The sequence below is a fragment of the Nannobrachium achirus genome (genome assembly GCF_963921795.1).
Source record: "Nannobrachium achirus genome assembly, chromosome: 18".
Lineage (NCBI taxonomy): Eukaryota > Metazoa > Chordata > Actinopteri > Myctophiformes > Myctophidae > Nannobrachium > Nannobrachium achirus.
This window is the reverse complement of record NC_137825.1, coordinates 49226764-49238879: the sequence shown is the minus strand read 5'-3', so window position 1 is coordinate 49238879 and position 12116 is coordinate 49226764. Positions and strand designations below refer to the sequence as shown.

General features: G+C 42.2%; 1 protein-coding gene across 1 annotated transcript in view; it reads left to right on the top strand.

Moving 5' to 3' along the window:
• Positions 1–11845, top strand: part of LOC308303161 (myosin-binding protein C, fast-type-like) — a gene marked incomplete at both ends in the record, with an annotated part of 112870 nt that extends 101025 nt beyond the window's left edge. The window contains 6 exons of the mRNA XM_080747484.1: positions 272–467; positions 3407–3546; positions 5808–5967; positions 8387–8523; positions 9863–10049; positions 11808–11845. Of these exons, the coding sequence (XP_080603610.1) occupies positions 272–467; positions 3407–3546; positions 5808–5967; positions 8387–8523; positions 9863–10049; positions 11808–11845 (858 nt within the window). The remainder of the gene's footprint in view (positions 1–271; positions 468–3406; positions 3547–5807; positions 5968–8386; positions 8524–9862; positions 10050–11807) is intronic.
• Between the last annotated feature and the right edge of the window lie 271 nt (positions 11846–12116).

The following is a 12116-nucleotide window of genomic DNA, read 5'->3' as shown; positions in this document are numbered from 1 at the left end:
CCGACCGTGATTCAATTTCAAATGGAGGGACATAATAAACTAAACTTAAAAATGTCTCTGTGGGTTCCTTTATGGGGAGTCTAAATTAACCCATGCTAGTCTGTAACTCTGACAGTGTGCAAATGGAAGCAAATGAACCCTAACAGGTTAATTTTCTTCCATTTGTACACTGTCAGAGGTAAGGGCAAGACCTTGAAATATGAAAGATTGAGAAACACTGTGCTAAATGGTGTTCTCTTCATCTGTGTTCCTTCATCACCTGCCCTCCTAGGGTAAGCCACGCCCCGTTGTCACGTGGTTGAAGGATGGCGAGCCCGTGGACGAGAGGAAGGTGGGCATCCGCAACTCCCACCAGGACTCCATCCTCTTCATCCGCTCAGCGGAGAGAGATCATTCTGGAAAGTATGAGCTGGTTGTACAGATTGAAAACATGGAAGACAGAGCCTCCATCGACATCAGAATTATTGGTAAGAAAACCAGTCCCATAAAAGAACATATAATTCACGATCGTAGTAGTGAACAAAGCATGTAGAAACATGTGATGAACAATGAACAAAGCAGAAAATGACCACAGAGGTAGCGGCATGCGATCTAAGTTAAGTGAGGATTCCTTTGAGAGGAATGAATGACAACAATGCATTGAGGAAATGCCCATACCCCATAGAAGGCAGTATTCTGGAATGAAATGACTTCTACTACATAGGTAGTTCCTACGAAACAATCTGTTTGGTTGAAATAGCTCTCTACCCGTGCAACTAATGAGCACTACCAGCGTGGTTTAGAGGAGAGTGGCGTCACTTTTAATATCGCCGCAGAACGAAAGTGGCGATCGAGCCTGTTCTCATTCTTAGCGAGCCTCTGCTGCTCTTCAGCCCCGTCCGCCCCCATTATAACCGAGGCATTTTCACTCGCTGGTAAGTAGACTAAATCACGTCTTTTTCCCCCTTTTAACGCATTCACAGGCCTCTCCAAGGTAGACAACATTACTAAAAGGGGGAAAAAGATGTGATTTAGTCTACTTACCAGCGAGTGAAAATGCCTCGGTTATAATGGGGCCGGACGGGGCTGAAGAGCAGCAAAGGCTCGCTAAGAATGAGAACAGGCAATGGGAGTCGACGTAAGTGTCATAACTCTCTCTCTCTCGGGGTCTGGGCACTACCACGTGGGTCTCATCAAACAAAGATATCAGGCAGCTGTGCTGGGCGCGAAAGAGCTGAAGCGCTCCCCTTTCCCAACACTATGCTAACGGCTAGGCTAGCAGTTTTCATGTGAAGTTCAGGGGCATAGTAGCTAGACGCAGCCACAAACACCCTCTTGTGTAATATTGCTTAATTAACTGTTCGTATCTAATATCTAGTCTGACATAACTCCTCGTTAGAACACCTATACCTTTAAACCTGTAAACATTATTTAGTATGCATGAAATGTATCCACTAACAACAGCTAACTGTTAGGGGTGTAATGATATAGTAACTGAATCGAAAAATCGATTTTAATTAGCAGTGATCTACTACTATCGATTAGCAAAAGCAAATATCGTACCATTTGGCTTTGTATATCGTATCGTATAGTTTTACAATGCAAATAATCTGTATCGAATCTTTTGCAAAGCAAATAATCGATTGTATGGAAACCAAGTATTTGTGCCTTAGTATTTTAAGAGGGAAAATGAAAAAGAAGGGTCTAATTACTTTTCCATTCCATTTAGCAACTCTTGGTCTATCGATAAATGTGTGTAATCTCTGTGTTCATGTCAAGGTGCGGGTTTGTCCATATGTGTTGTAATATAATGTCCATGTATTTGCTAGAGAATCACAGTGTTTACTTATTTAAAAAACCTGCTCTATTGACATGTTTCAAACATATGTAATCTTTAGTCTTTGCTAAATAGTTGCTATATCGATTTTAAATCATTGAATCGAATCGTATCGCATCGCCATGAATGAACCAATATCGTCCATGTATCGTATCGTCAACCATGTATCGTGATGTGTATAGTATTGCTGTTCAAATGTATCGTTACACAATGTGTCTCTGTAACTTGAGAGCAACAGTTGGTGAAACCATAATACTGAAGTGCATGCATTCTCAGAGATGACAGACGAGAGGTGTTGGAATTAGTGGTCTTTATTTCTGATCCATGCATCAGCAAAACGTCCATGGACTATGCGGTTTGTAGCTGAGGCTTTGCCTCATAGCCCATGGACTTTATTGTCTGCAAGTTACTTCACATTAAGCAGACCATATTGTGACCAATCAAGTTTAACTTGTACTTAGCATTACGTCATTATTACGCTCAAAACTTTTGCCAAAGCAGGTCCCCTTTTCCCCTGTCATTGCACTTCACGGACACAGTATTTTAAACCCATTTAGGCCTGACCGCGAATCTGTGTCACTTTAGATTTTCACCACTTTAACAATTATTTTATGCTTTAACTGTTAAAAAATAGCAGATATACAAGATGCACGCTTGTAGATCTGCTATTTTTTTTTTTTAATTGTGAACATTTGTAGAAGTCTTTGAATAGTTTTGACCCGATTCCATGAATGTCTTCTAAATCATTGGTTCTCAAACTTTTTCATGTCAAGGTCAAGGACCCCCAAAATTAATTGGTCACGGACTCCCCTCTCAAAATATGTCGTTCCAGGGACCACCCGTAAGCAAACATTTGAGTTACAAATGTTCGCTTTTAAAAAGATATATTCAAAAAGATATAATCACGTTTTTTCTTCTTCAAAAATACCAGATCTACAAGCTCGCAGGGCGGCACTCTGTGCCGTGCGGTGAGCTTGTATATCTGCGCATTTTTCAATAGTTAAAAGCGTGAAATAATTCCGGGCCTAAATGGAGTTAAGCCAATTTGTCAGGCCCGACGTGTGGCGAGTTTCCTGTTTCGCTTTCTGTCTCCAACCTGATCTCTCCAGCTAAAGATATCCAGCTGCTCCCCTGCTGCAGCCAGCCTCCGGTTGCTCAACAGCTGACTAGCACATTTCATAGCCTGCGTTCTGAGGCACACACACATTATAATAATATGACATGCTGAGTTGTTATACTTAGAATTATTGAATGCTTTAACTATTGAAAAATAGCAGATATACAAGCTCGCAGCGCGGCACCGAGTGCCGCGCTGCGAGCTTGTAGATTTGCTATTTTTGAAAAAAGTCGTGAAAATGTGTGCAAATCTTTGAATATATGTATTTTTAAAGCGAACGTTTGTAACTCAAATTTCGCTTCTGGGGGGGCCCCTGGAACTAAATATTTTGAGATGGGAGTCTGTGGCCAAATAGGGTCCCAACCCACAGGTCGAGAACCACTGCTGTAACTCACTCCCAAACACTAATTACATGCATTATAAGGTTTTCCATATCAATATTTGTATCTTTCTTTCTTTATTTATCCAATAAGATTTACCCGGACCTCCCATCAATGTGAACGTGACGGAAGTCTGGGGCTTCAACGCAGCACTGGAGTGGGAACCTCCCACAGATAACGGCAACATTGATATCACCGGTTACTCCATCCAGAAGGCAGACAAGAAGACCATGGTGAGTGAGGAGGGATGGAAAGAGCTGATAGCGACTGATCTCCCCCAGAGGCGTCAATTGGGTATGGCAAGGTATGGCAGCTGCCATACCTTGGCTACAGGGGGGAAAAAATCTACTTCTTAAAAAAAATTAATCATGGCTGTTGCTAAGGTATGGCAACATGTGTCTTGCACGCACACGAAGACACCAGTCATGTTGCCACACCTTAGCTTTTGCTGTCTCCCCCATCCCGGTAGGGCCCCAGAGCCTGTCTCTCAGTTAAAGTAGTCTAGCTAGTGGTTCTCAACCTGTGGGTCAGAACCCCCAGGGGGGTCCCTTCATGATTTTGGAGGGGTTCCCCAGGTGACAGTGAAATGATAATTGAAGGACTTGTAAGATATTTGTAATACCTCAAAAAGAAAGAAAAGAAAAAAGAACATTGCTGCATCAAAAGTAATCAACTAACTACACTATAAAAACTGATAAAACATTGGCCAAATTGTCAAATAATATAAGAGGTAAACATTGTGAAAAATATTTTCACAATATTTATCAGTAGAAGCGAGTCAAACATAATTGAACACCTCAACTCCTACATTCCAAGTGCTTGGGGGGTCCCCAGTTCAAATATGATTATTTCGGGGGGTCACTGCTTGTTGAAAAGGTTGAGAACCACTGGTCTAGCTAACTAGTACTGTACTTTATTCACTTTATATAGCTTTCCTCTTGGCATCAAGAGAGCATTATGCCAAATTATATTAAAGAATCACACCTAGTGTGAAGTGAGCAGCGATATTTATGAGTTAATTTCATTAAGCGTCCCGCGAAGCTTGGCCAAATGGTGGTTGGATCTTAGCTCCTTCCAGGAGTTCCGCTCAAAAAGGGATTATTTGTTTTTTTCCCCCATTTTTTTCAGAATGCAATTATCTTTGCTCTCTCTTATGCGCCGTTCACATGGCGCTATTTTCTAGAGAAAACGGCAAAATGAAATGTCAGATATGCCACCCGTTAAGACGACAACAGCGTTTTCGGGGTTTGAAAACGTAACAAAGTGAAACCTCCTCCCAGGGCGGAAATGTTTGAAGACGCTAGTCCTGGCGCCTCCATGTCAACCGGAGAAACGCAGGAAACGACAAAACGTGTGACGGCGCGGCTCACATGCAGACTATGTGCAGCCTGGTGAAGGTAAACAAGGAAGTAGAACGGCGTCACTCGTCTATCTGTGCGCCACCGCCGCCTATAGCGACATGGCATGCACATTACGTCATTTTCAATGCTGGTGCGTTTCCACGTAGACGCAGAATAACAAGGGAGAACGCAAATACATTTGGCCGTTTTCTCTAGGGACCGTTGTCGAGTAAACGTGGCCTCAGTCTTTCTCTGCCTCTCAGGGGCGTCAATTGGGTATGGCAGGGGTATGCGGCTGCCATACCCTCCGTCCAGGGGGGAAAATAAAAGTTACTTTTAAATATAAATCCATGAATATCTCTTTGTCTACTGTGCTGGTTATTATGTTGTTAAATTACAGTAAAATAACTACAAATGCAAAATTTCACAACATGGTCACTTTAACAAGGTATTATAATTATATTCTCCACACTTGCATTCTCCCCATCTTGACAAAATGGTATATTCTCAGGTTCTGCAGGTCAGCTGCACAGGTGCAATGCATTTTAATGTTAATTGTGGCACGTTTACTAACATGCCAAGAATAGCTGGACTTGAACAACCCTCCAGGCTGCCATATCCAGCCCAAGAAACCGTAGAAAATTTTAAATGTATTGTAGGGCCCAGGTCCAATACCTGGAGCACTACTGGTTGCCGATGGCAGGATTAAGTTAGACGTGTGCTCTCAATAACTGAAGTCCCAAACTTGTCCTTGAGTTCATAAATCTTATATTTATTATCTCCAAAGTCCTATACTTTGATAACATAACATAAGTAAATAAACATGACATCAGCCCAGAGACACAGTCGAAAACTGTTTGCCTCTCTCATCAGACCACACCTGTTGCTTGTTACAGACTCACTTAAATAGGCTACCCAGGCAATTTGGCCTTAACAATGCCCTCCCCTTCAGTGATGTCATCAGAATAAGAAATAAGGCTCAAATGGCTCTTACATGTATTCTTAAAATAAATGTATTATGCCTGTTGCTAAGGTATGGCAACATGACTGGCGTGCAAGACACCAGTCATGTTGCCATACCTTAGCTTTTTCTGAACTGACGCTACTGCTCCCTCTCATTCCATCTCTCTCTCTCTCGTTGTTTACGTCTCCAGGAGTGGTTCACGGTATACGAGCACAACAGACGGGCACACTGCACGGCCTCGGACCTGGTCATGGGCAACGAGTACGTGTTCCGCGTCTACAGCGAGAACCTCTGCGGCACGAGCGAGGACGCCGGCCTCAGCAAGAACACAGCCCTCATCACCAAGACAGGTGTGTGTGTGTGTGTGTGTGTGTGTGTGTGTGTGTGTGTGTGTGTGTGCGTGTGTGTGTGTGTGTGTGTGTGTGTGTGTGTGTGTGTGTGTGTTAGGGCAATAACGACTTGTGGTTTTTGCAAGTCGACTCGACTCAGTGAAAAGTTGAGTTGAAGTCGACTTTATCGTTTGATGACGTCATCACATCACACACGACCCCCCAATTGTTTTGGGGGGGTCCCCAGATGATTAACTTAACGTGAAACATTGTTTTCTCACTCAACTGTAAACAAACCAACATAAAGTTTAAGTGTATAGAGGGTATCGCCATATTTCTAAAGTGACAATTTAAGGACTTTTTAATACCTCTAAAATGAAAAAATTAAACATTGTCCAAATTGTCAAATATTTAGAGGCAGAAATTGTGAAAATAGCCGATCTACATGCTCACAACGCCTTGCGTTGCGAGGCGTTGTGAGCATATAGATCTGCTATTTTCACAATAGGTAGTATTTTCGACTTTCGACTTTCTCTGGTGGGAGTCGACTTGTGTAATGAAGTCGACTGAGTCGATAAGTCGACTTTTTCGTTAATGCCCTAGTGTGTGTGTGTGTGTGTGTGTGTGTGTGTGTGTGTGTGTGTGTGTGTGTGTAGGCTACTATCCACGAAGGTGATTACTATCATGTTAAGTGGTGGAAAAAGTACTCACATTTTATACTCAAATAAAAGTATCAATACTGCAACGTAGAAATGCTCCGTTAGGGTGCACACACACCTACCTATGAGAGTGGAATCCACATTACGCCAATGCATTTCAATGGGAAGGGGGCGTTTTCATGTCAGTGGAGGATATCTGCGTGCCGCGCCGACCTTGCGTTTATGCTGGAGCAAATAAATTCTCCACGCAGATTCTGGTTTCCCCCCCTCTGTCCAATCGGGTGAGTCGAAGGCGGAATGGGGAGGGTTCTGGAATTGACTGACAGGCGCGTCACATGCTTTGGGACAGAATGCGCTCTCTGCGTTTTTAGTCAGCCGCGCACCAAAAGATCTACAAGCACGTTGTGTGCTTGTAGATCGGCTGTTTTCACTAGTTTTGTGCGACAGTCTTGTATGACGAAGCAGGGCTTTGCTTTACCAAAAGACGTACACATTTGAAACTTGGAAATACAAGGTTTCTGCCCGACAGTGATGATATTTTAGTGATTATGTTGCGAGGAAAACGTTGAGATAATAGCCATTTTGGTTAGTACTGACTGAAAATAACTTTGTACTTCAAGTTTAAAATAATACTAAATATTTTTGCGTGTGTGTCCAAATAAATTCCAAATATTATCAAATTATCTCGCGGCACCCCTGGACTGCCGTCACGGCACCCCAGGGTGCCCTGTCACCCACTTTGAAAACCCCTGCTGCTTTACACCACCGATCAAGTTTTATAGCTGCAGTATTGAGTTCTTCTTTGTACTCTTGGTGGTTTTGCGTGTGAGCTTAACGCCTACACTCAGGGAGACGCATGCTCTCGGGCCATTCATGTGCCGCCAAATGAAGATATCAAGTGTGGCGCGCCGTAAAAACCCGAGCCTGATTTACTGGTGTTTGACGAACCTTGCCCTCTCCTCCTTCCCTGCTCAGGCATGTGCACACATAGACATCAAAGGGGGCTTGAGCCCCTGCCCCTTTACCCGGCTGTAGAAAGTGCCCTCTCCAGACCATGAATGCAGTTTTTTCTATGGTGAAAGAAATGCTAATGCCCCTCTTTCCATGCCATACCAGAAGGCAGCATTCAAGAAAATTGCCTCGTCCGAACTCTCCTGAACTTGAACGCAGCATTTTATGTTGAAAGAATTGCCCCCACTGTGTAGAAATCCATGCCGTCACATCTCCAGTATTGACTTGTTATACTAAGTTCAGTGTGGTAAAAAACAGTGTTTCTCAAATGGGGGTATGTGTATCCCTAGGGGTACGCAAAGGTACTACACGGGGTACTAAAACATTGAAACATTTAATTATGTTTAATGATAAAACATTGACAAACATATGTGAACGTGCTACTCCGTAAAGCTTTAAACCAAATTAAGTATGAATTTGCCTGTTACTGAATAAAAAATGGGCTACTTACTTTTATTTTCAACATATTGACATAAAAACTGGACTTTTGATGTCAGTATTTTCTAATCAAAATGTTGTTGATTAAAGGGGTTACTTGGATTCAGCAGTCAGGAAAAGGGGGTACTGAGGCCCAAAAAGTTTGAGAACCACTGGTAATAAAGCACTGAAAATAGCCGACCTCCAAGCTCACAGCGCGCCACTCTGTGACGCGTGGTGAGCTTGGAGGTCTGCCATTTTCAGTATTTTCACCAAAAGGCCCTTTTTTTTTTAGACTTTTTCAGCCCCTGCCTCTCTAACATTCTCTGCACGTCCCCTGCTTCCTGCTATAGCCCTGGAGTACAAGCCCCCCACATACACGGAGAAGGATAAATCCTGCCAGCCAAAGTTTACCCAGCCCCTGGTGGACAGATCTTTGGTGGCCGGCTACACCACCACCATTAGCTGCTCCGTCAAAGGCTATCCCAAGGTATGTGCCGGCCAGGCATGCCTGGCTAATTTAGAGCCGGAACGCATCCGTGTCGATTTGGATTTTAACCATTTCAAATGTTTTTATAGTATATACTAGGGGTCCTCTACATGAAAAGGTTTGAGAACCACTGACTGAAATATGTGTTTTTCAAAAATATTCAAAGACTTATAATGTTCAAGATTTTTTCAAAAAATAGCAGATATACAAGCTCGCAGTGAGCTTGTATAACTGCTATTTTTTAATAGATAAAGGACAACATAATTGTGCGTGTGCTGTGAATCCTTGTACCCAGGGCCCAGAATTTGGTGTGACACCCCTGCATGTGTCCACACATGAGTGTCATTTACCATTTGGCTGCTATTTGGCATAATATATATATAAAAACTTTACTATGAAAATGACTGAATTATACAGTATACAGTTGGAGTAGAATGGTTGCATTCAGAAAACTGTGTTCCTTTGCAGTAATCGCTCTATTATTGATTGTTTGTTCTTTGTTTCTGTCTCTTATTTTGCTAACAGACAGAAACACAAACATAATGGGGCAAAACCATAAACCATAAACTAATAGTTAAAAACAAAAAAGTTATAGGTCGGTTACAACTTGCCCAGATCTGCAGCAGCGCGTGTATTGACAAAGACCAAACCGAGAGCACACATTATTCCGATTTTAAGATCCTAAAAAATAACCGTTTTTTAAGTCAGTAAATGGGAATGCACCGGCCTCAGAAATGCTTCCTATAACTACATGCCCGCCAGGGCCCTAAGATCCTTAAGCGCTGGTCTCCTAAAGGTCCCCCGGAGACTAACAAAAAAAGAAGGTTATGAACAGCTTTTTAGCTATTATGGTCCCACTCTTTGCCGCAGGCCGGGGGATCTGCGTTTTTAAAGAAATCTTACGTTAAAATACATCTTTTTTACCATTGCTTTTAGTTAGTTTGCTGCATTTCTCTTGTTTTCCTTTTTCTTTTAAATATATATTTTGTATTATTATATATAACAAAAATGCAGTTCTATGCATTTACAAACATCTTTTTTGCCTTCTCACAAAGTCTTGAACTCCTCTTTTCTCCTGTGAAGTACAATGAACTACACCCGTTGTCTGAATTGTGCTATATAAATAAAACTTCATGACTGATTGTCTGATTGAGGTAACAAATGGAAACACTAAATACAGCATTCTTGCCGTTTTTTACACTTTGTTGAATGCGGTGTCACACAGAAAACAGCCGATCGACAAGCTCACAACAAGTCGTCATGACATATGTCGTGGGCTTGTAGATCGGCTATTTTCAATTTTGAGTTAAATTAACCTTCCCCCTCTCCCCCCATCCAGCCTAAGATCGTCTGGTTGAGGAATAAAATGATCCTCACTGACAACCCCAAGTACATGATGTTTAACAACCAAGGGGTTTTGACCCTCAACATCCGGAAGCCCAGCCAATGGGACGGAGGCAACTACGTCTGCAGGGCCGTCAACGACCTGGGCCAAGATGAAGTGGAGTGCAAGATTGAGATCCGAGGTGGGGAGCGGGAGTTGGGGGTGTTTTTTTTTTTTTTAATTAATTTAATTGTACTGTTATTTGATTGTCTGGACTAGAGCCCGACCGATATATCGGTCAAAACGATATATCGGTCGTTTTTGGACCCCGATGCCGGTATCGCACACACTCCCCGGATGCCTGCACGGTTTCTGCCCCAAATTTGTCAGATCGGCCTGTGATAGCGCCACCAGGAGGCTGATCTTTGCAGGTTTTTTTTCTTTTTTTTATACTACTCCTACAGATTTTGTCCAAACATCACATAAAACGGAACACAAGTGATCATGACGGATTTGTCAATTTTTTTTTCATATTTATCCTGATTGGCTAAGATTTCCATCTGAAGTTTTCACAAGTGGGTCGTTTTGAACGGTTGCGACGCAAACGATCCGAAAGGGGCGGCGCGAACGGCACGAACGGGCGACCTCGTATCTTTGCCCCACTTGGAAGAATCCAACTGAAGCGACCTTCTCTCAGTCTCCACCCATCGTGTCCTGACAGCCAATCAGCATTGATGTTGTCCGAAGACACGGACATGTTTTTGGTGTTTGAAGTTGGGACTCCCTTTTTTCCAGGTGTTTAGCCTTGATGCCAATGGGACATGACTTTTTAACAACGCGAACCTGCGTGACCAAATTGAAGCGATAGAAGAGACTAGAATAGAAGAAATAGCTTCAGGTTTGTACGCAGCTTTATAGCGCCAACCAAGTTCCATATGGAATGGAAAAGTAATTAAACCCCTGTTTCTCTTTTTTCTTAAAAATGATAAATACAATGCACAAGTACTTTACATTTACTGTATCGTTACACCTCTACTAATAAGGTCAATTCACCGTTTGTCAGCCCTCTGATTGGTCCCTGAGACTCCCTGACTGGCCAACCAGAAAAAACATTCACTTTTCGCTACCGGGGGTGGAGTTATGCAGTGGGAGAAAGTTGCTTCAGTCTTTCACCGCCGTGCCGTGATGCGGAGCACGGCCGGGTCGCAGTACGACGCTGCGCGGTCATAGCGATTCCGATAATTATAATGAATAAGCTTCAAAGAACTAGTTCACATGAACGACAATGATGTAACTAAGATATTCGATTGGGTAATATATTTTAAATGGGCAGATTTACAATTAAAATACATGTTATGTTGACAGCCAGCCTATAATTCTACAACTTCCTACCCAAGATGCACTGCGCCTTCTCTCTATCTCTCTGTCCTCTGCCTGTTTCAGAGGATTAAACTAATTAAAACATGTATTTTCGGGGGAAAACCCCTGTTTTGCAATGTAACTACTGTACTTTTGTGTTCCCTTTTTATTAACATCATGTAGATGTTTTTCTTTTGGTACTTTAAATAGCAATAATGAGGCTATGATTTTTGTCCCCCCATTCATTTCCAATATAAAAACAATCTGCCCTGGTTTTTCTGTCCCACTGGAATTAAACTAATTAAAACATGTATTTTCGGGGGAAAACCCCTGTTTTGCAATGTAACTATTGTACTTTTGTGTTCCCTTTTTATTAACATCACGTAGATGTTTTTCTTTTGGTACTTTAAATAGCAATAATGAGGCTATTAAAAATATCCCCCCCCCCCATCCACTTCCATTATAAAAAACAATCTGCCCTGGCTTTTTCGTCCCACCTAGTAACAAGAGCAAAATGGGGCGGGATTTGACAAAGAGTGGATTGTTTGTATGACATTGCTACATTACACTTAATTAACACCAGCTCTCTTCTCTGTCTTAGTTCCCCAAGACCCGAATGCGCCGGAGGAGGCGCAGTGAGAAGCCGAACAGCATTGAATGTCAAACTACAGTATACATGTATATGTACCAAATGAAACTCCACACGTTAGCCAAATAAAAAGAGCTTGAAGTGTTGATTGATGCAAAAGTTTATTCATGTATTTTCAAATCTGCCTCCTTGTTGTAGTAGTCTATCAATTCTTTAAACAATATTGTATATCGTCGTTGTCGGGTGGAAACCTTGTATGTCCAAAACTGTTCATTTTGTATTTATCATTTAAAAGATTAACTAAACTAGTGAAAACAGCCG